A 24,306-nucleotide genomic window follows, 5' to 3' on the forward strand; every position below is an offset into this window, starting at 1 on the left:
CTTTAAAATAATATTCAATAATTTTCAATAAATCTCTTTTCTTTGCTCCCCCTCACCCATATATATTCCCATTTTGTACAAGCAGCCGAAAAGCGAACGCGTGTGAGAGAGAGTGTGAGTGAGTGCCCGTGTTTCGTCAAATTTGTGTCTGTGTGTCTCTCTCGGTGTTTGTTTAAACGACCTAAGAACGAAAAAACAAAAGCGACAACGAGGACGACGTCAAAGAGTTTTTGGAAAAGAAGCAGCAGCAAAAACATTTAAAACTGTGAGTCGGTCTGTTTTTATAAATTACAAATTTATTTCTACTTGATATGCATGAGTGTGTAATTTCTGTTTCATTTAACTTGAGAAAATGCGTAGACAGCGAAGCTAAAAAGCAGCGCCTGTTTACTGTTATGTACATGCGTGACCGGTGACGCCATCTTTTAGCTCGCAACAACAATTTTATATAGTTTTTGTACTTGCTGTTGTTGTTGTGATTTATTTTTTTTGGGATTGGTCAAGCACATTCCGGTATTGGTGTGCGTGTGTATTTTTTGTATTATGCTTTATGCTCAATATTCGCAGCAAAGGGGCAAACTGATTTATTTTCTGTATTATTCATATAAAGCAATGCAAATAATTACGCGCTCTCTCATTCTTTATTGCCAAATGTAAGTGTGCTGATTAGACTTGCCGGCACTATCAGTTAAGCGCATATGTGTAAGTGTATGTAACACACACACACACACACACAGGCAGACAAGTATATAAAACGTTGCCTAGTTTACGCTTTTAACGCGTGTCTAATGCAATTTTTTTGCAGCGCGCATCTTGTTTACAAGTTTCAACGTCTCTGACCCACTTTTTCTTCAAGTTTCTTGGCAGCTTGCGCTTTTTGTTGCCTTTTTGCATTTAATGCTGACAAACAACAACAACAAGTGCAAAAAAGCAGCAAGTGTTAAACAGATTTGTAAATAATAGAAACTCGTTTTTGTTTCTTTTATCAAGCTTAAGAAACTTTTTAGCAGTCAGGTTTTGGTTTAAGGCAATCAAATTAAGCGTTAACCGTATAAGCTTACACATACAAATGCATTTTAGTCTAGAATCTAATCAGAGCTATTTGCGTTACGCTCTCTAGTTGGAAGCGCGCCTAATTTATTGTATTGTGCCTTTTATGCTCTTTCGGCAGCAGTTAACCTCATTCTACATATTTATGACGAGCAAACCATAATTTTTACAAGTCTCCATTAAAGAGCGAGAGAGAGAGCCAGAACGAAAGAGAGCGAGATTGCAAGAGCGCAGGCTGATCAGCTGCTTTTATTTTAGCAGTGCGTGCCACTTAATTTAATAATAATAACAGTATCAATTGAATTAACTGCACATTATGTAAGCAAGTTAAGCTCTCTCACTTATGCGCTTAATTTAATTTTTTTATTGTGTGTTCAATGACGTCATTTCATTTTTGCAAATTGCTAATCACATACGAATTCGCTGTGTGTTGCTAATTCACTTTTTTTGTGTGCTTCCTACACAGACACACACACCTAGTATATTTTTTTTATTAATTATTTTTCAGTTTATCTTTACGATTTGCTAACATGTTTAGCAAACACAAACTCAACAGTTCAAAGTATAAATAAATGCAAGTGACAAATGAAAAAAGTGTTGAAAGCATAAATGAGAGAGTGTGAGCGAGTATTTCTCTCTGTGTGTGTGTTTTTGTGGGAGGAAGTGCATAGTTAAAAACTGTAAACAATTGCGAGCCGGGGAACCTAGAGTAACGGAACAGACACAAAAAAAAAACACTTGTATGTGAAAAAATTAGTTTAAATTTTAGTTATTGTTATTGTTTTTGCAGCGACGGAAATACAACAAATATGCAGTGCATGCATAAACAAAAACGTACAGTAATGAACAATCAATGCATGAGTCACTTGATAAGCAACAATAAAAAAGAAAAGAAAAAATGGCTTTGGAAAATCATTTTCACCTCTAAAGACCTTTCCCTTGGCCTATTCAAATAGAATTGTTTACTCAAGCGTTGCTGCTTATCTAATTTCCACTGACGTCACATGGCATTGTGATTAATTGATTTAAAAATGAAAAAATTATAAAGATTAAATGCATTGTGACGTATACACAGTTGATTAATGAAAGCTTTTTGTTGTTGTCTAGCTATGAACAAGGTCTGGCAACGCCGCCACATGCAATTTGTCTGCAGTGCGAAAGAGAAAGAACAGCTAGAGTTTAAAGCAGTGGTGGGAGCCTAAGAAAAGTAAACTCGTCTTTGGCCCACAGGCAATTGACAAGCCGCCGCCGCTGCCGCTGCAGTCAAATATACAAACACACACACACACACGCACACACAGACACATTGCAGTTGAGATGAAAACGTTGAGAAGAGGCAGACAGATGCATAAATAAAAAAGGCGTACGTGCCAAGCTTCAAACCCAAGACACATTGTATGTTTGTATGTGTGCACACACATACATGAGTGAGATTAAAAAGAGATGTTATTGTTGCTGCTGCTGCAGCTCATCAATAATGAACAACAATAACAGAGACAACAGACATGTGTACAGTTGCAACAGACAGAGGCAGGCCAACATAAATATTATAAGAACAAGTTAGTTACAAAGCGCAAGCAGCGCTAAGTCGACGTCTAAAATATCCTAAGCATATAAACAAGAATTCCAGGGTATAAGCATAAGTTATAAGAGAACAAAACAAGTCGCTATAAAAGCATAGGCACGACAACAATGCTGTTAATTATACAAAATAATTTGTTAGCCAGTGTGGGACAGCAGCGCAGTCAAAGAAACAGCAGAAGAAGAATATAAAATAAAATGTAACACGAACAACAATGACAAGGAGTGAAGCAGAAGTGCTTGATGAAGCTGTGACTGCGCTCTCGCCCTCTCCCGCTCTCTCGCTCTCTTGAACTTGAATTTACAAGCTAACTCTTACTCTCGCACGCGTGCTCTCTTTCTAGATCGCTCTAATTTTTTTTTTGTAGCTTTTTTTCTTTTCAAACCAATTTCTTGTGTGTGGGCGTGGGAATAAAATTTGTTTAAATTGCTACAATTTTGTTAATTAATGCAATTGTAAGCCAAAGCTTATAATGCAATTTCATTCAAACTTCCTGTTTAAGCTAATGCTAGCTATATATAGTTTAAAATAAAAGGCCAAAGCAAACAATAAGCCGCAGAAAAAACAATAAATAAACGATGGCATAATAAAAGGAAGCTACACATACAAACAAACTCGCATAACAATAGACAACATGTTGCAGCATAATAACGAATTAATAATTCAAAAGAGAAAAACCTATTGAAGGCACCACACGAAAGCGCCGCTTACATCATAACTTAGATATATATGTATATATTTATTTGTTTGCATGTTAGCCGCAAATACTGAGATACATTAGACATGTTAAAAGCGACTTAGCAGACACTTTGGCATCGTTTTAATTAAAAATCATAAAAACGGTTTGCATGCAACCGCAGACAAAGCAACAACAACAACATAACTAAAGTTGTTGTCTCAAGAGGCAGCGCAAGAGAGAGAGAGAGAGAGCGACTGCACGCATCATAAGTTAATTTAATTTTGCAATTTAATTCGCTTTTCCTTTGCTTGAAGTTTGCGTGCATTTTGTTAATTGCAATTTATTTTATGACTTACACACGGGGCGAAGTTATAAATAAAACGATTTGCAGATAACTTAAAGTGCAAATAATTAAAAATAATTTTTAAATTAAAAAAAAAGAGTAAATGCTGGCAGTGTTGAATAAAAATTGCCACCCACTCCCCACACAGTCGCTGCCCTGCCCTACGCCCACTTTGTCTGTATTTCAATTATCTTATTTTGTGTGCGCTGCTCTTCTTCCAGCATATTTATGTATGGGAACACACAAACACTAATACAACCCCACATAGTATAATACATACAAATAAAATATTTAAACGGCTCGCCGCTAACTAAAAATATTTAGATGACATCATACAGCGTCGCAGCGGCAGCGACGCAACGCAGGCAGCAATAATTTTTTTTTTGCTCTCTGATTTTACGTTTTGATGTACACATTGTGTATTGAGAGATATGCATAGATATATGTTTATGTGTGTGTGTAACAATTGCATATTTGTGGTCAGTTTTTAGTTTTGTTTACACAGCAAAGCGTCAATATAAAGTTGTAAGATTTAATGTTGTACCGGCGCATTGAACTTTTGTGTAAAATGTAAAATGGACATACGCCCCTAAGTTTGCGTTTTCTCTTTTTTGCTCATTTGTAGTTATAAAATATATGTACGTGGAATTTATTGCATAAAAATGTTCATGGGGCTAGTCGATAACACGATAAGTCAAGTGTTAAGCAAACAAACATGACAAAAGAAACAAACAAAATAACTGTGTGTAGTGTGTGTGTGTGTGTAGTGTGTGCTTTATCACTGTTTAAAGTAATTGCGCTACCGCTCTTTAAGCTCTGCTGTCTCTTTCGCGCGCTCTCCCACTCTCTTTGCTTTGGCGGCCCAGCTGACAGTTTGATTAGTAGTGTTAGTGTTGTAGTTGTTTATTGTCGACACTTGTCATTAGCAGCAGAGCGCATCAAGCGCAAGAGCGAGAGCGCACGACCACACCTTTAATAAAAAGTACACGCTCTCTCGCTCTTACGGATCGCGCTTGGTTCATTCGCTCGCCGCTCTTTTGCTCTTTGCACTGCTTTGAAGCAGCTGCTGCCAAACTACGCTAAAATTACTATTATTATGTTTTTTTCTACAAACATAATTAAGTGATTTGTATGTCGGCCAAACTGACAACTTCTAAAGATAATGACATACAACATAAACAGACAAATGATGTCACTCGCTTAAAGCAAAAAAAAAAAAAAAAACATTAGTAATTTATGCAAGCGTGAAATTTCCGCTGCTTGTTGTGTTTTTGTCTTTTCATTTTCTATGTATTGCAAAATAACTACAACTTGTCATATTTATGTTTTTGCCTAATTTTAATTTGCTGTCTCGCTCACACACGCGGCATAACTCTGCGCACTAATTCAATTAGAGCTGCTTGACCTTTAGGGAAATTTATTTTTATGCTTCAATTGAAATACGCACACATATACATGCGTGTGTATGCATGCATGTATTATTTTTAAATAGTTGCACAATTTTTATGAATTTTTGTGCTGAAATTACTTTTACGCATAAGTTGAAGCACCACCGGCAATAATGATGAAGTTGCCACACGCTTTATGGTCCATGCCATATCCATAGAGTAAATGTGGGTCATTGAACTGGACAAACTTTATGTTTGGTGCTTTCTCATTCAATTTTATTATGCTTTATTTTCGCGTACTCCTTTTTTAGTGCTATAAAAAAAACGTTTTTAGCTGCGAGGCATTTGGTCTATGCGCAGCTTTAAAGTGCTGAACAGTTCACAAAGTATATATAGGTATATATACATATTAAATAGCTACAAGCGGATATATTCTGCTTGTAGCCAGTGTCAACGACCCTTTGGCAATATAATATCCCTCAAGCATGACATCATTCGTCAAAACATAACCTAGTACGCTCTATTTGTGCGTGGTGCCTCTCGCTCTCTCCCTCTCTCTCTTTCTTATATGCTCCTTGCGATAAACCGCGCCTGGCACTTAAAAGCATTACAACCCCCCCGAAAGCGCTGACGTCACTTCCTGTCATTAAGTCAAAAACACACTTACAAACCCACGCCCAAGGATATTTTTACGACTGGCGTGTGAGCACAGCAAATTCCCCAAATCCTTCTGCTTCTCCCACTTTGGCAGCCAACTGGCGCCAGTAGTTTGTCGGCGCCGGCCGCCAATTTCATTTGTTTCAAATACCGGCAACAAAAAACAAACAAACAAACAGGAGAGGAGCACAGCATAGATGGAGGGGAGTGGGGAGCAGGTAATTTGCACACGCGGCCGCAAGGAACTGCGCTTGAGTGCGCCTAGGACTGCGCTGAGGGGTGGCTTTGCATACAAAGTGGGGTTGCAATCCACACCCACACACTTGTCCAGCGGGGGTTGTTGAACTTGCCTGGCAACCAAATCCCACACGCGGGCGACATGTGTCAATGGTAAATACTTTGCGTTCGATGCGTGTTTACTGTTACTTTTTAGTTGCCAGATAATCAATAGCTGACTGGGGTTCGTTTTACGGCCATAATTAGGCAGTGGGCAAGGCTCATACAAATGGAATTTTAATTGGAATATAGCAGAGAGCGTGGCTTCCGTTGAGTAACATGCAAGGCAGCTTAAAATTTTTATTGCTGGCGCCCCGTTTTGATAGCTATCAATTAATTGACGAACAGGTGCAAATATGTTGGCAAATTGCATATGATGAAACCCACCCAAGTGCAGCATAAGATATCTATTCATATTCATATGTCTGGTCTGGCATTTATCCAAGTAAGCTGAAAATTATACATTGCACTTGGTGTTGACAGCGCAAGACTTTTGACAGCCGCTGCTTAAGTAGCTCCATGCAATTTGTTGTATTATTTATTTATTTATCTTTTGTGCTCAGTTGGGGCACACGCCAACTGATGTGCATTTGTTGTCCGTCCGTCTGTCTGTCTGGCTTGCACTTGAACGCTAAATCCTCGTTGTCATGCAAGTGCAGCTACGCTTAACCTACATGCCACAAGATTTATGTGTGAGAATATATTTTTTTTTTGTTGATATTGTAATTCAAGACACATGCGATAAGCACGCGACTAGCAGACAAACTATTTAGCAAAACAAACAAATGTCACAGTAAATTGTGCAAAGCTACCAGAGACATGAAGAAGTTACAACCTTTGCCTTATTTATAAATTCAAACACGTAGCGTCATAAAATTCGAGTATAAATTCAGTTTAATGTTGACAAAAATATAAAAATAAAATAAAAAGTTTGCACATGTTTCCGCCCGGGATCGAACCGGGGGCCTTCTGCGTGTTAGGCAGATGTGATAACCGCTACACCACGGAAACAGCTGGTGTAGTGCGAGGCAAATGCAGGTCAGTTCGTAGCTGTATATCAGCTTTGATTTAATAATTAGTTTATCTATACTGTATTTAGAAATCAATAGCAGCATATAGAAAACATACAACAATAATTACCTCAAAACCTAAAAAGTTATATTCAACACAAATCTTAGGCATTGTGTTTGTTTTGCAAGCAGACAGGATGTGAAAGCTAGTTCATAGCTATAATTTCATTTTAAAATCCATTTCTCACATTAACGAAAAGTTAATAAAATAAATTATTGTTATTTGCGTTTAAAAAAAATAAAAAAGTATTTCATCTGTTTCCGCCCGGGATCGAACCGGGGGCCTTCTGCGTGTTAGGCAGATGTGATAACCGCTACACCACGGAAACAGTTGGTGCTTGGCCGACTAAAGTTGAAACAGCTCGTTCGTCTGCTTTGTTTGTCAACTTTTACAACAAAAGTATTTGTTGTTGAGAGCGCACGTGTATTCAAACTTTGATTATTAAATACAACAAAACTAGTTTTGTAGGATAGTGACACTTAAAAATAAAACAAAAAGTGAGCACGCAAAAAAAAAATAAATTTTCGTTACTCGCAGCCGGTAGGATTCGAACCTACGCTCCCAGAGGGAATCTGATTTCGAGTCAGACGCCTTAACCACTCGGCCACGACTGCTTTTAGAACTCGCGTGTCTAAAGCGTTCTATGTTAATGTGGACACTAAAATGGCCCAGGAACAAGTGAACAACAAACAATAGAAAACAACTGCAATTTATGTTTTGTTTAAGCATACTAAGGAATTTAAATTGCGAATGTTTTTAAGATGAAGTGGCAAGTAAAAGGCGTATTATTTATTAGAGCAAGATTTAGGTCTAAAAATTAGTAGCTGACTGGTGAAAGAATTATTATTCAAAGGTTACTACTATTAGCACAAAAATTTCTATTTGAAGAAAAATAAAAAAAATAAATTTCATAGTTTCGCAGCCGGTAGGATTCGAACCTACGCTCCCAGAGGGAATCTGATTTCGAGTCAGACGCCTTAACCACTCGGCCACGACTGCTTGTGGCTGCTGCGAGACTAAAGCGCTATACATACTTACGCTAAATTGGGGTTGGTGGCCAGCGAGTGAGAGAAGTGCACTGCAACAAAATTTGTTACATTTATTTTGCTGAACAGTGTTGCGTAAATTAACAAATTTTTAATGTCAGCTTTTCAAATAAATATGTCAACATTATACAACAACATAAGCTTAGCTAATATATTTGTGCTTGCTGGCCAAACACTAACTCATTCCAATAATAAACGCCAAAGGGGTAAAAATGCAACCGACTGCAACCAATAAACATTATTTACACTTAACGCTCGCTTGTTACGTTTATTGCACTCGGCGTCACTTATTTTTAATAAATATTTATTATGCCAAGCAAAGTAGTATACAAAGATGCGATGTGTTTGTTCTCTCTTGCTCTATATAACTCAAGTGAAGATGCTGTCGACTGCTCTAGTGACTGAGCGACTTGTTGCATTATTAAAACTGAATGAAATCATTTGCCTCACTGACTGACGAGACTGACCTTATTGTGCGGCAAGGCACTCTGTCAGAAAATATTACGTAAGAATTTCTTACAGTTGTGTGATAATTGGAATATATGCTTGAGAAATTTAATTAGCGAACGCTCTCGCGCCTTCAATATTAAGGGGGTGTTCTCTGGGTTAATTGAGTACGTCAAGTGTTTTGCTATTAATTGCAAAATGTAATAAGCACATAAAATAATATTTCTATGCTGTTATCAGGCACAAATTGTTAATAACAAAAGGGCGTGTAGCTGCTTTTAAATTTGAAAGCAAAAGTGTGATATGCAATTGTGTGTCTACAATTTGATTACATCATATCAAAAACATCAGCTGATAAGCTTAATTTAATTTGTTGTATGAAAAGAGATTTTGTCATATATGCAAATTGTTTTTAATGAACGCTACTGTACCGAATTGACTTTGGGATGCGCTGCATTATTTTTTTGTGCTTTTTGTAGGGCAACACTGGCAGACATGCAACACCTACGCAATCACTGATGGCTCGTTAAGTTTTATTGTACAAGCGCCTACACACACACACACACAGAGACACTAACTACTTGCACTGGGCACTTTAAAAAAACGTTTAAAGCAGCAAAATAAAAATAAAGAGAAGAAGAATTATTCTGCTTGATTTCACATCGTTGTTCGTTGACGCCCACACACCAAAAAAACCGACAAAAGTTCAATTACCTGGAAACATTCAACGACTGGTTGTTGTTGTTGTTGCTTTTAGTTTTTGCTGCTGCTGCTTACTAATTGTTGTTGCCAATACTGTTTGCTGTCATTCACAATTTGCGGCACGCGTTTGCTCAGCATAATTAGCAAAGACAGCAAAGGAGAATTAAAGGCATAAAGCAAAAATGAATTGCATTTAAAATTATGCACATTGCTCGTTGTCTGCTCAATTGTCAAGACAATAATGAGACCTAAGTCTTGCTTGCTTTGTTGCTTCTTATTGTTCTTTGCTTTTTTCTTTCGACGAACTACAAAGCTATCTACCGACTGCATAGAGCTTTCTCCTTTTTTTTTGTTTAATGCATTTAATATTGCGTGCTCATTTGGCATATTAATTGTTATGACAAAGCGCAAAAAAATTTAAACAAGTGACTGTGTAGGTGAAGTATGCACACTTGTCAGCATTTAATTGGGTCGTCTATATACTTCAAAAATATCAAAACAATTGCTAATCAAAATAAAATTCTTTCCTTTTAGTTTTGCTGCTCTCTCAATTGATTGCACTAAATCAATAAACTTGACAGCTGCTTAGCATAATCTTTAGTCTTATTGCTTTGCTATCACAGCTGCATTTAGTTTATATTAATGCATCTATGCATTCAAATCTAAAGAGAGAGGGAAACTTTGAAATTGAAGGTTAATAACAGAGCAAATGCCACGCCTAAAATTAAAACGCGCAGCGCATTTTAGTTTGTTTATTTATGTTGCGCTTGTTGTTGTTGTTCGTTTTGCTTTTAAGTGCGTTCATCAACGCTTAACGCTTGAGATGCGTCTAAAAATTTTCCTATTTTTTTTTCTACATTTCTAATGTTATTTTTAATTTTGTAAAAAGCCAAATACTTTTGCTGCAACAAAGTGTGTGTTTAAAAATAGACGCAGCGCATAGTGTAGCAAATTAAATGAGTCATTACTAAGTAAACATTATAAATTAAAAGCGTATATAGTTAAAAACAAGCAATTTTTTTAAGTTTACATGTTTAATTAACAATTACATGCTTGCAACTTTGACCCACTGTGCGGCAAGAGCAGTCGCCGCTCTTCTGCTCATTTGACTGCGCTCCACACCCCAAAAAATTTTATATGTGCATGTGTGTGTGTGAGTAACAACTTTTGAAACTGTCAAATATACAAAATTTATTTTAGCTAAAATTAGTATATATGCGTGCTTGTGGGGTGGTTAAATATACATTTAAACAAAAGCATATGCATTAATAAATTTGTGTGTATTGAAAGCAAAGCAAATGAAAACGAAAGGCGCTTCAGCTGTTCCGCGCTCTCTTAAAGCAATGCGCGCTCACTCTCTTATGCTCTTTTGGGGTTGAGCCTTAACGCGCAGCGCGCTCTCTTTTGCACACACACACACACACACTTACCCTCTTTTTTTCATAAATATGTCGTCGGCCTGCAGTTTTTTCTTTAAGGTCAGTTGAAAATTTTCAGCTGAGCCGTAAGCGCAGTTTAGTTTAGCAATAACTTGACTATTGTTTGTTTATTAATTTGCATTATTTATTGCTTATATTTTTAGAATTCTCCACTAAATAACAGCAACAAATAAATCAGTACAATGACTGAGGTAGAGCAGCCGCCACAGAATGGCATAGGCAACAATGCGGGCGAGGATGATGACAACAATAAAGCGCGTCCAGCAGATATTGAACAAGTAAGCATAACCAAATATATATATAATTAGTCAACTAATTGTTTGCACACAGGATATGCGCGAAATGGAGCGACGCAAACGCGTTGAGGCCATCATGGGCTCCAAGCTGTTCCGCGAGGAGCTCGAACGCATTGTGGATTCGGCACGTGAGGGCGGCGCCGGTGCCAGCGGCATATTGCAGCAGCTTTCCGATATTGTGGGCGTGCCTGTAGCACGTGTGGGCAACGCATTCAAGAGCAGCAGCTGCATGGTGCCCATTAACGATATACGCGGCGTGGAGTCTATGGGCTATGCCAAGGGCGAGAAGATACTCAGATGCAAGCTGGCTGCCACATTCCGTTTGCTGGATTTGTATGGCTGGACACAAGGGCTGGGTGCACAGATTACGGCGCGTCTAAAGGTCGATCAGGAATACTTTTTGGTGAATCCATATGGTCTGCTGTTCCATGAGATTACTGCCTCGTCGCTAAACAAGGTGGATATGCAAGGACATATTGTGGAGCAGGGCACCACCAACTTTGGCGTCAACAAGAGCCGTAAGCAGCAGCAAAATTCAAAGCTCTGAGTATTTTATATAATTTGGACTTATTTTTAGACTTTGTGTTGCATTCGGTGGTGCATGCCGCTCGTCCGGACATACGTTGTGCCATTTACATTGGCTGCAGTCCTGTTGTGGCTATATCATCGCTTAAGTCTGGTTTGCTGGCGCTTACTAAGGATGCCTGCGTCTTGGGCGAGATTAGCACACATGCGTACACTGGTCTGTTCGATGAGGAGGAGCGCAATCGCTTGGTGCGCAGCTTGGGCCCCAACTCCAAGGTCATGCTGCTGTCCAACCATGGCGCACTCTGCTGTGGCGAGACCATTGAGGAGGCCTTCTTTGCTGCCTGGCACATTGTGCAGGCCTGCGAGACGCAGCTCAAGCTGCTGCCTGTGGGCCTGGACAATCTGGTGCTGATACCTGAGGAGGCGCGCAAGCTTATCTATGAGCAGTCGCGTCGCCCACCAGAGGATTTGGCAAAGAAATTTGCTGCGCTCACCAGTGAAGAAGATGGCGCTGCCAAGGAGGAGGCCGCCATACCCAAGATTGGCAGTCCGCCCAAGTGGCGTGTAGGTGGCGCTGACTTTGAGGCCTTTATGCGCATGCTGGACAATGCTGGCTATCGCACTGGCTACATCTATCGCCATCCGCTGATCAAGTCCGATCCGCCAAAGCCCAAGAACGATGTGGAGCTGCCGCCTGCAGTCTCCTCGCTGGGCTATCTGCTTGAGGAGGAGGAGCTGTTCCGTCAAGGGTGAGTCTAGAAACAAATTATGCATAAATATATTTTATCTGTCTTTTACTTTCTCTAGCATCTGGAAGAAGGGAGATATACGCAAGGGCGGTGATCGCAGTCGCTGGTTGAACTCACCCAATGTCTATCAGAAGGTTGAGGTGTTGGAGACAGGCACACCCGATCCCAAGAAAATCACAAAGGTAGAGATTATAACTTTTGAAGATATGAAAACTACGCAAACGCAAAATACGGTTAACATCAAGGAAATCACTGGCAATTAGTTGGAGAGAGCACAACTTTTGTTAAACTGCCACGCCCCTAACCCCCCACATTGTTGCCCTTAATAAGCAGCTAAAGCATTCCATATATATTTTCATATAAATTAGTAGCTCCCAAACAGAAATTCAAATTTGATACTTGCTTCTAAAAACTATAACTAAGCGATATAACATTTTATTTATATATACAACACACTATATGCGCTAATTTCTTAACTGAAAAAAACTAAACCAAATATTATGCTATAAAATGCTTTATAAAAATTGTAATTGTGCATTAATCAAATCTAAATAAATGTAAACAAATTGAAACTAAAAATGCTTAGAAAAATGATTTTGTGCCTTTTTTACAAACATAATTTGCAAAGAAAGAGAAAGACATTTGTTATAATAATTAATAACTATATGCAACTAAAAATATTGTCAAAATAAATATCATACAAACGCATGTAATTATAATTTTCATACGCATTTATTTTCATTTAACAAAAAAGTTTCTTTTTCTTTGCATGTTTTTAATTTGTTATGAAAAGTTGTTTAAGGCACAAAGTCATTACCGCTTGTTAAAAATGTATTTGGTTTTATGTATTTGTTTATAAACTAACTAACGCTTTGCATTTAACAAATTATTCTAATGAAATCTTTAACTAAATCAAAAACAAACTTCTTTCTCTTTCTTTTTGCCAAAAAAAACATAAACATTACTATCAAATTGACACAAATATGCATAAAATAAATCAGTGGGTAGCTGAGGGTTCACCCACACACTCGACACCAGTGCGCATTGAGGATCCTTTGCAGTTTGTGCCAGCTGGAACGACAGTCAAGGAGTTTAAGCGTGTGCAGCAACAAGTTAGTAAACATTTTAATATGATTTAATGAAAATGCACTAATTCACTAATTCAATTGCAGATCAAGGACAATCGTCGCGCGGATAAAATTTCAGCTGGACCACAGTCGCATATATTGGAGGGCGTTACCTGGGATGAGGCGAATCGCATCAAAGATGCCACCGTCTCACAGGCTGGTGATCATGTGGTGCTTATGGGTGCTGCCTCCAAGGGCATTATACAGCGCGGCTTCCAGCATAATGCAACTGTCTATAAGGCGCCATATGCCAAGAATCCATTCGATAATGTAACAGACGATGAGCTCAATGAGTACAAACGCACTGTGGAGCGCAAGAAGAAGAGCATTCATGGCGAATGTAAGCGCGCACAGCTTTAACTTAAATATAGTTTATTATATTCAAATGTAATTTAGATACTGATACGGACTTTTCGGAGTCGGAGGCACTTAACTCCATGCAGGCAGCTGGACATGCTGCACATGCAAAACACGCACAGAGCGAACCAGAAACAGGTTAATAGTTATAATTATTTACTATAGTTAACGCATATTAATTGTTGCTATTTTTAATTATAGAACATCAAGTCATACAGATTCAAACGCAACAGGCGCCCATTCCCAGCCAGGCTGAGGTTGTGCTGAGCGATGGTAAGTGGCAATTGTTTAAACAATTTATTGTTCTTATGTCTACACACACAAACATATGTCTCAAGTTATGTCTACCCTTCAAACCTCAAATCCAAGTTTTACGTTAAATTGTTGCAATTTTTCTTTTTGTTTTATGTTTTATATTTTATAGTCTTAAGCGTAGTTTTCTTATAATTTAATAATTTGTAGTTATTTTTTATATTTAATTTAATTTATTAACAATTTTTACTTTTATATTTTATGCCTCTGCTCCAACACTACTACTACTACCTACACTACTACAACAACAAATACAGTTAACAAAAAAATACTTGTAGCACTTGATACTTTATCAACCTCTTTGCTCTAAACGATTTTCAATTTATATGTTTAATAATTAAAGGCGTCAACAACTGTTGTACAGCGTGCATTAAATGATTATTATACAACAACTACAACAACTCAACAACTACAACAACACACAACTACTTTTGCTATAATTTACAGCTGCAGTTTTTGCTATTTAATTTATTTTTCGAAACCTTTTTTAATTGACAATCTGGCAAATTGTAAATCAAAATTTGTTTATTTTCTATTTTCCTCCCCTTTCTATTTTGTACTCTTAGCAAAACGCAAGCGCAAATAAATTGGCAGCTTAAACTTAAAACTTACTTAGTTAAATATAGAATATGCGTAGTACAAATTATAAAGCCAAATACAGTGTTACAAAAATTACTACTACAACTACTACTACTGCTACTACTACTACTACATACTACCTTTTCTACTACCAAATGTAATGTGCATTTGCTGCTGCTGCGCTTATAAAAAACACTTTTATATTATATAAACACACACACACATTCATATATATATTTATATTATATATGCAGTTTAAAAACATTGTGTGTTTTATTTCTGAGGTGAGTGCAGCTTCAGGCTTAGTGTGTAGTCAACTTCAATTATTTGTGCATAGAAAATTCATTTGCATACTCATTGCTGTGTTTACACTGTTTGCAGTCAGTGTAATAGCAGCAGCTACTGCACATTCATGCATATATAACGGTTAACATATTGCCTAACCAAACAGCTTGCTTAACATGCACTGTTAACAACAGTAACAGTGTCATTTGCTGTTAGCTTTATGTTATTTATTTTATAGCTTAGGCAATTTTACCACCTTGCGCTAGTTTTCCAAAACTGCAGCTGTTTTATTTTCTTTTGCATGCTTTATATACTAACAACATATTTATTTAGCTAAGCTTCTATCTTTATTATGTTAACTTTACCGTTAAGCATTCTATATCTAAGTTTATTTCTTTATCTTTATGCTTAGCACTTGTTTGTGCCTGTTACGAAACTTATGTATGTTTATTTTTCAAATACTATTTTAGCTACGCTTAGTTTTATAAACGGCGAACGTTCTCATACAGCCACAAATCGCAAGCCACCAACTGGCCGAGGTAAACCAAACAAAAGTCTCTTCCAAAATTTCCAACAACAAAATCCATTCAGCAACCAAAAATCTCACCTAATTAGCTAACCCCCTAGCATGAGGTGCATTTTCACTTGTATATATTACAAACTAATGAACAAGTTATATATATTATTACTATAGTTGGTGTTGTTAACCCCCCCGCTCATAATGTTATATGCACTTCTTCCAGAAATAGTTTTACCTTATAGAGATTCCATCCAAAGTAGCTCTAGCTTGTGGTTTATTTATTCAGAAAAGCCAAAAACATTTGACACTAGCCAGTTTTTAATAAGTTTGCATTTAATTTTCAACAATTATATCGATACTATCGATAAAAGTAATTTTTTTCAGCAAGCAGCCTCGAATAATTATTTTCTTCGGTCTTTAAGTTCAACAGTGCGATAGATTTGAATTGTTATCGATATTATTCTGCATTGCCATATCGATAAAAGTACTTTTTGTTAGCAGGCAGCCTTGAATAATTATTTTCTTCGTTCTTTCAACAGTGTGGTATATATATATTTAATTTTAAACTGTTATCGATATTATGCGGTATTGTTATATCCATAGTAGTTTGGCATAATTATTTTCTTAGGAAATTCATAATAGAAGTGTAAAGTTCAATGGCATTAGAATATGTGATATTTTGCAATTTGTCATGATTGCATTGTCATATCGATACTATCGATATACTTATGTCTTTAAGTCTGAACAGCGAGTTGCAAGTCTTTTGCAGCCGCAACTAACAGTTTGAACTGCTGGCTCTAAAGCTTGAGTGGCGCTGGTGTAAGTCTACAACTTATAGAACCAAACACTAAGCTAAGCGCGCCTAACTGTTTTACTTTTTCCCACACTGAAGATGCAGGTTTGATGACAGAGGAGGCGGCAACTGTGCTAGAAGTGAAGTCGCCAACAAGTGGCGATGGGGATGCCTCAAGCAAATGTCGACGTGACTTGTTGCCAGCATTTAGCAGAAGCTTTAATAGTAGTCAGAGTAGTTCGCCTACAGTTGACTTGGGGCGTTGCATGCAGCCGCAGATATGCGCAGCGCTGTTGCATGCGCTGCAAGCGGAGCATCTGCAGCATTTCAGCAACAGCTGTGGCCGATCAAGCGGCAGCAGCAGTCGCACTGCAACGCCACGTCGCCGTGCGCTGCCACTGCCACAAATTGCTGCATCACCGCCGTATCGCACGTTATCGCATTTTGGCTTCCAATCGCCGCGTCAGCCGCCGCAGCTGCAGCACAAGCATTTGCCAGTTGGCAGCGCAGAGTATCAACGCTATAGAGCAATGCAGCGTGTGCTGAGCTATGAGGAAATCTTTGCCACACCACGCTACGAGCAGCTGTGCCACATATGCTTCGATCAGCTGCTGCGCCTGAAGCCCGAACTGCAGCGTCGCAGCGCTGCCAGCAGCAGCGTGGGCGAGGAGCCCGAGGAATTGATTGTGAGCAGCAACAGCAGTCGCTACAATTCGCCGCCATGCAAGCTACACACTTTGCCGGAGGAGGAGGCGTATGAGTACGATGAGCTGTACATGCTGGCGCCAGTGGATCAGCAGCTGAGCTGCCATGTTAGCACACAAACCGCCAGCAGCTTTCTAACGCAGCTGCAGCGCTTGAGCTACTCGCAGGAGTCCGCTGCACTGAAGTCAAGCAACAGCGTGTTGAGTCTACAGACGCCTGTGAGTCGCGGCGCCAGCGCTACAAGCACGCCGCCCATCAGAAGCTATCAGCCAGTCAAGCTGGATCAGCATGCAAGCGTAACTGGCATAACCGAAGTGTGGAACTTTGGCAACTGGCAGCAGCTTGAGCCGCTGCAGCAGCCGCAGCAGCTAACCGAACATCGCATTACTTTGGAGATCACACAGCAATTTGATGAGCAAACTGAGCGTCAGCTAATGACGCGTGTGGAGCGTCAGCAGCGCAAGCAAGAGTTCCACGAGCTGTGGCAAGATCATGTGGATTACTTTCAGGCCAAGCAGCAGCAGCAGCAGGAGCAGCAGCCAGCGCTTGCCAATGGCGGCTTGTGTCTAACGCTGGAGCCGCAGGAAGCGCAAATGCTGCAGGCGAATGGCTGGCAACGTGATGTGGCCACAGCGCAGCTGCCACGCATGTTGCAAGACTTTGAGCAGAGTCTAAGTCAAGCGGGTGAGAATCTGGAGCGACTTGTAGCCAGCACCAAGCTGCTAACCGCTGAAGAGCAGAATGGGGTGCTCTATAGAGCTGTGCAAATGGAGAACATAGCTGCAGCAGATGGCACAGCAAGCGTGGAGCAGCTGCAGCAAGAGCCGAGCAGCGAGCATGAAGAAGAAGAAGAAGCAGAAGTGGCAACTGATGCAGAGCAGCAGGCGGAGAAATGCGATGTGGAAAAGCCTGTAGCCGAAGCAGCGCTGAGTCCCAAAGAAAGCGCCAATGCAGATGAAAAGGATGTGGATGCTACAACTGCCACAACACCGCCGCCAGCAGCTGACGCCAGCAACATTTACTCGCCACTCGAGCGTCAAATACTTGCGCACATTGAAACGAATCGCTTAAGTGAGCGCGAATCCATTTTCGGACGCATTGATCACAGCATACGCAACAAGTTAACGCCCAGCAGATTGTTGTGCAACGACAGCAGCAACGCTGAGGAGATTTTCAGCACCTGCACGCATGTCTACAAGTCCAGCACAACAACAACCAGCAGCATAAGCAGCAGCAAAGCGCAAGCGACGCACTCAAGCGACAGCGCGCATTTGTTTCAGTTCAGCAGCTTGCCCAGCGCACAAGCGAGCAGCAGCGACTCCAGTGAAACGCCGCCGCCAGCGCAGCTGCAACGCAGCATTAGCTCCACTACTTTTGTGTATCGCAGCAGTCCGCGTCGCAAGCGCAACTTTATACAGGAAAACATACGCAACGCCTGCAAGCCGCGACGCTTGCCGCCGCCGCTGAAGCGCTGCCAGCCGATCAGCAGCGATCAGCACTCAGTTTGCAGCTTTCAGGCTGCACAACGTGGCAGCAACTCACGTCTGTGGGTGTCGCTGCCGCACAGACGCAGCTCGCTTAGTCCACGCCGCACGCCTGCCACACGCAGCAGCAGCCGCAAGCGACGCAGCCTGCAACGCAGCTACAGCAGCAGCAGTTTCCTAGTCGATGGCCAAGTGAGCAGCACAACATTTGAGCTGCAGCAAACAGCCAACAGCTCAGTTTACTACAGCGCCAACAACAGCAACAACAGCGACTGGCAGCAGCAGCAACAGCGACGCTTGTCAGCAGGCGAAACTACGCCCACAAGTGAACCCACTAGTCAAGCGGAGCAGCCAGCCGAGCTGAGTCAAGCAGCAGCAGCTGCAACAAGCTCAGACTATGCGCTCAGCTGTGCGCCTGCTTGCTACAATTTGAGCATAAGCGACGCTGCGCGACCACAACAATCGTCGGACATATCGCTTGACTATAGTCAGGAGCAGCTGCTGCCGCCGCCGCCTGCCAATGAAGAAAGCAACGATGATGAGCCCAACACATCAGCAGCAGCAGCTAAAAAGCGACGTCGTCGTCAGCAGCGCCAAGCAGCTGACGCTGTGCCCCAAGCTGCTTTAGAAGAAGATATTTGTGTGCTGTTTACGCAATGCACTGCCACAGCTGCCACATTGGAAGTCAGCGAGGATGATATACAAATGCCACGTTTGGAAGTGCGTCGCACCAATAGAAACAGAGCAGTGCCCATCGAATGGCAATTTCTTGATGCTGAGCAAACGCTTCCGCAGCAACTTGAGGAGCACGCTGAGCAGAATTTGATTTTTGTTGAAGAAGTTGATGATAATGATTTGTTGGTGGAGCATTCGCTGCTGGTGTTTGAAGAAAATGCGCCGCAAATTGCAACTGACACTGAAGATTTTGAAAGCGATGAATTTCTTGATATATCAGATAATTCCACTTTGGATATGAATGAGGACAGTTTAGTTAGCGTAGAGTCGTGGGATCTGTGGGATATGAATGAGCATATGAATGGATTTTTACGCTAATGATGATGAATTACTTTTCTTAACTTTTATTTCTATGCACTGCGCGCATGTTTAATACTAAAACTTACATTTTATGAATGTCATTTTTATATTTTCTTTTTTAACTAACACACATGAAAACACTACAGCATTTATTATTATCAAACAGCATTAATAAATATTTTAATTATAAAATTTCATGTGGGTTATGGTACTTTTATTTATTTAAATTATTTATTTCTTGCAAAATGAAGCAGTATTTAATTTATGCTAGCTTTTAATATTCAATATATGTAAAATAGTCATAAGTCTCCAACATGTTAAGTGTTTAACAGTTGCTGTTAATGTAATGTTATGTTAATGTCGCTCTTCCAAGCCCCAGCGTTTTGTGCTCTTTATATGTCAAACTTACACACACACACACACATACTCATTTACATGCATCTCTTTTTCACACACACACACACGCACTTAGCTTTGATTGCATTTTTGGCACACAAATATAAATTTCTGTATGCGCCCACACAATTGAATTATTTGGATTCATGCCGCCGCTTTGCAAGCTTGCAACAAGTGCAGCTGCATGTGATCTACAAAGTGGATGCAGTGCAGCGTCACAATTATCCGCCGCTCAACGACACCACATTGAGCGAGGAACAATTTGCGCTGGTCGTGGCCGCCAGCAGCACGCCCAATGCACAAGCCACAGCTTCATCGCCGGATGCTGCTGCTGCGCCATTTCGTACTTATTCGCATTACGGCTTCAATTGCCCGCTGTCCAGCGCGCCCAACATATTGCTGCATCCGGCTAACGAAAGCATTTGGCTTACAGTGCATGAGCAGCGCGAGCGTGTGGTCTCCTTTATAGACTTGACTGCGCTCAGCTTTGCCAAGCGCAAGATGCTGCAAGTGCTCAGCGCCAAGGGCAGACGCTTGCTGCTGCAGCCAGAAGAGGAGCAGCCCTCTTATGTTTCGGAGCTGCAAATCAAACTGGAGCCGCGTGCGAGCAGCCGCCGCAGCAGCTGCGTAGCTAATGATTCTATGGATGAGCTGGCAGCGCAATTTGCCGGCAGTTTGAGGCTGCAGCCAGCGGCGTCGCCGTCGCCGCCCAAGGCAAGTGATGATACTGAGGATAGCTGCTATACCAGCAACTATACGCTGCGCAGCTTTCTGCCAGCCAATCATGCGCTGGCCAGAAGCGGCGATAATGGGGCAGCGGATAAGCCGGAGGCGGAGCAGGCAATATATCAAAATGATAGCGGTTTGGGTGGCTCAGCGCCAGCTGCGCGCCGACGCGAGCGCTTGGCCACCAGCAGCAATGACGACAGCTATGCTCAAGAAGCTGAGGCCTACAGTCAGGGCAAGCATATAAGACTTACACTCAGCAGTTCACCCGAGGCACAGGCGCAGCTCAAGTGCTCATCCATTGAGATACTGATCAACGTATCGCTGCGCAATGCGGAATGCGTGCAAACGGTGGCGGCGCATGAGCAAGAGTTTCGCGCCAAGCTGGAGAAGGTCATAGATGATGAGATACATTACATATCGCAGCAGCTGGCGGCAGCTCCACGCGCTCCACTGGCCACGCCCAGCAGCAGCACAGCTACGCGCTCGCCCACGCCCATGCAGCGCTGCAATTCGGCGCCCGTGCTTTGCCACACTTACAGCTATGTCGAAGCGGTGTCACCACCACCAGCACCGCCCTGCACACCCTTGCGCGCACCCTCGGAGCACAGCTGTCCGGAATCGGAGGCACTGCAGCGTCTGCTTGGCTCACTGCAGCTGGAGCTGCAGCATTTGCTCAACAGCATTATACGCGCCCATGAGCTACACAACCAGGCGGTCATCTATGAGTGTCGTGCGCGCATCTCGCAGCTCAACGAGGATCTCAAGAAGCGCTCCAGGCTGCAGCTGCAGGCGCATTAACTCTTATACACACTCTTATACATTTTTATACTCTATTTGTTAATTTTGAAATTCAATCTATTGTTTTTTTTTTATTTCTTTTGTTATCAACATTGTTAATCAATTTAAGAATAAATCTGCTTTAAATTTACATTTTGCACATTTAGTTTTTAAGCTCATTTTATGCACAATACACAGGTAAACAATTTCATTCTTCATTTGTTTATATGTTTTGCCTGCTTCGTAGTTTGTGTATGTCTAACAATTACAACTAACTAACTCTATGTTTTAGTTTTTAGTGCGCGTTCGTTATAAACAATCATTATATACATAACATTATACATTGATCACCTTGTCTGCGTCCATTGAGTTCCATGTGTAGGCTGCGGCTTCTTCAACTTGTAGCAAAGCAATTTATTAATTTATGCACTTTATTTATTTAATAGGTGAGAACGTACAAAACGGCGATCATTCGGAGGCTCACTTAAGCACCTTCTCACAAAGCAGTAAAGAGGTAAGTAGCTAAGCCAAGTCAGAGCATCCAATGGCCATAAAGAATGCATTCAGTTGTGAATTAATGGACTTAAATTAAATCTATTTACTTAAACATTGAAATCAGCATTCAAATTCCAAATTCAAATAGAATTTTATTATAGAAATTAACGCAACATCAAAATAATTCTTCAATAAAAAATCTCTTCAGAAGAATTAAATTCCAAAAAGATTTCAATTTGAATAAGAATTCAAAGAATGAATTTAATTTGAATTATCTCCGATGAATGCATTTCAAATTCATATAGAATTTTCTGATAAAAATTAACTCAACATAAAAATAATTCTTCAATATTAAAATCTCTCCAGAAGAATTAATTTCCAAATTCTAATTCAAAGAATGAATTCAGTTGGAAGTAAATCCAGACGAATGCATTCCAAATTCAAATTTAATTCTATGATGAATTAGGAATTAACTCAACATCAAAATAAGTCTTTAAGAAAGGATTGGGAATTAGATTGGAAAAAAATCTCTCAAGAAGAATTAAATTCCAAAATGATTTCAAGAAATGAATTCAATTTTTTTTACTTGAACGAAAGATTGAAACCTCTAAATTCCCGTTGAATTAAATTCCAAAATGATTTAAATCTTCTACATCTCTGAATGCCATTCACTCAAACTAACTCATATTTCATTTATTGCTACTAAACTTTTTGGCAAACGATATGCTCATTGCAAATTTCTATTACGGTTCCAGGATGTGTCCACAGACGGTTCGCCCAAGAAAGACAAGAAGAAGAAGAAGGGACTGCGCACACCATCGTTCTTGAAAAAGAAGAAGGAGAAGAAGAAGACCGAGGCTTAAGCGTCGCTGGCTGTGCACTAAACAATTCCCAACAGCAGCATCAGAAGCAGCAGCAGCATCATCATCATCGAACGATTATAAACATTGCTGTAAGGAAAACGATGAAACGACGATATAGAGAGAAGAACTAAGAGAGGCAACACACACTATATGAGAGCAGCTATATAGGATACGAGCATAAGACGAAGCGTAAAGTTTGATACAAGTTGAGGGGCGGGCAGCATTATAATTAACACACATATAAACTTTTGTCAGTACAGTAAACACACTTGATAAGCATTCAATACAATTGCCGCTGTTCAATATACAAATAATATTCAAACAATTCAAACTTGTAGTACTCTAAGCGCTTAATAATACTACGTAAAAGCATTACACAGTAAAAAAAAAAAACAAACAATTGATAACTTCAATTCAATTTCAAAGCAAATACTTTACTTTTTATACAATTTATATGAAAAGCAGCAAAAACCTTTTGTGTAATTTATGTGCTAATTTATTTGATAAACAATATACACACACACACACACATACATACATTTAATCCCAGCATACATACTCATATGTATATGCAATATTTTTGTAATAAAAAACGCAATAATTCATAATTGATATTCTTTTGCATGCATGTGTGTGCGTGTGTGTGTGTGTATTTGGCTTTTGTGCGTGTTTTCTTTTATGTTATAAATCTTTTGTTTTTTAATTTTTTATATAAATACAGCCAACACACACACACACACATACACATTATTATAAATTTAATAGAATTGTAAACATGCAGCATTGTATTAGTTTTTTATATAAATAATTATATATTTTTATGTACGTAAATGAGTAAAAAAAAAACAAAAACAAAACTGTTTATATATAAATCTATATATTTGTATATGTAAAACAATAAATTATGACAAGGCAACAAAATTAAAAACACGAATGCACCGAAAAGCAGAAAAATTACCAAGTTATTATGAAAAGAAAATATGATAAAATTAATTTTAAACAAATGTTGCAATTAATTGCACAATTTTTCAGCATTTTTCTATTGTAAGTAAGAACATACATATATTACAAAAAAATAAATGGCCAGCACATTTTCGTAAACAATTAATAAACTGCCATAGCATGTAAAAGTTGTAAGGCACAAAGAAAACTTTAAACTTCCCTCCCCCGCCCTACTCCACATAAAATAAAAAGCATTTCTTCAAATACGATACGTTATCCAAGTTATATATTTAATAACAAGTGCTTTCTGCTTTTCATTGCATAACACAACACAACACGATTAAATAAATTATTTTTATTAAAAAACGCATTGCCTGAGCCTTAAACAAAATTATTGAAAACATAATTTTTTGAAATAAAAATACATTATAATGCATATGCTATAATTATGATTATATTTTGCGCAACGACAGAAGCTTATTTCTAGCAACTTTTTTGTGCTCAATGCAAAAGAGTTTTGTTTTTGTACAACATTGCTTAGAATTTTTATATTTAGAAATATGTTAATATTCTCAGTGCAAATTAAAACAAATTTTTCAAAAAATTAAAAACAAAAAAAAAGAGAACAACACGAACATGAATAGCAAAAGTGCA

The 24,306-nt window shown here is 39.5% G+C and overlaps 2 protein-coding genes and 4 non-coding genes across 13 annotated transcripts; 2 read left to right on the top strand and 4 right to left on the bottom strand.

Moving 5' to 3' along the window:
• On the top strand, positions 1–23,089 carry LOC108596609 (protein hu-li tai shao). 8 transcript variants are annotated; one of them, XM_017982544.1, is made up of 12 exons: positions 23–265; positions 10,824–10,958; positions 11,011–11,494; positions 11,554–12,253; positions 12,312–12,435; positions 13,255–13,365; positions 13,426–13,720; positions 13,777–13,875; positions 13,939–14,010; positions 15,384–15,452; positions 21,799–21,866; positions 22,603–23,089. In XM_017982544.1, exons 2-12 carry the CDS (start codon positions 10,863–10,865, stop codon positions 22,708–22,710), a joined length of 2,226 nt encoding a protein of 741 aa, XP_017838033.1. In that variant the 5' UTR covers positions 23–265; positions 10,824–10,862; the 3' UTR covers positions 22,711–23,089. The 8 variants fall into 8 exon arrangements, with proteins under 8 accessions (XP_017838038.1, XP_017838033.1, XP_017838035.1 ...); XM_017982540.1 differs by having other exon boundaries at positions 25–265; positions 22,597–23,089; XM_017982541.1 differs by lacking the exon at positions 23–265 and adding an exon at positions 10,510–10,719 and having other exon boundaries at positions 22,597–23,089.
• Positions 6,914–6,986, bottom strand: Trnav-aac. Its single transcript has one exon. It is a non-coding gene; the product is annotated as a tRNA-Val (tRNA).
• Positions 7,302–7,374, bottom strand: Trnav-aac. The gene has a single exon. It is a non-coding gene; the product is annotated as a tRNA-Val (tRNA).
• Trnas-cga lies at positions 7,579–7,660 on the bottom strand. Its single transcript has one exon. It is a non-coding gene; the product is annotated as a tRNA-Ser (tRNA).
• Trnas-cga lies at positions 7,964–8,045 on the bottom strand. Its single transcript has one exon. It is a non-coding gene; the product is annotated as a tRNA-Ser (tRNA).
• Positions 16,073–19,510, top strand: LOC108596608. Its single transcript, XM_017982539.1, has one exon. It carries the CDS (start codon positions 16,337–16,339, stop codon positions 19,466–19,468), a length of 3,132 nt encoding a protein of 1,043 aa, XP_017838028.1. The 5' UTR covers positions 16,073–16,336; the 3' UTR covers positions 19,469–19,510.
• Positions 23,090–24,306: the final 1,217 nt, after the last annotated feature.

This window comes from Drosophila busckii, chromosome 2R (assembly GCF_011750605.1).
Source record: "Drosophila busckii strain San Diego stock center, stock number 13000-0081.31 chromosome 2R, ASM1175060v1, whole genome shotgun sequence".
In the NCBI taxonomy this organism is placed as follows: Eukaryota; Metazoa; Arthropoda; class Insecta; order Diptera; family Drosophilidae; genus Drosophila; species Drosophila busckii.

Excerpts from the sequence above, each read along its gene's own strand:
- LOC108596609 (XM_017982549.2), top strand. The coding sequence starts at position 10,863 with ATGACTGAGGTAGAGCAGCCGCCACAGAATGGCATAGGCAACAATGCG. Across the intron at positions 13,721-13,776 it reads GAAGAGCATTCATGGCGAAT|ATACTGATACGGACTTTTCG; the intron begins GTAAGCGCGCAC and ends AATGTAATTTAG. Across the intron at positions 13,876-13,938 it reads ACAGAGCGAACCAGAAACAG|AACATCAAGTCATACAGATT; the intron begins GTTAATAGTTAT and ends TTTTAATTATAG.
- LOC108596608 (XM_017982539.1), top strand. The coding sequence starts at position 16,337 with ATGACAGAGGAGGCGGCAACTGTGCTAGAAGTGAAGTCGCCAACAAGT.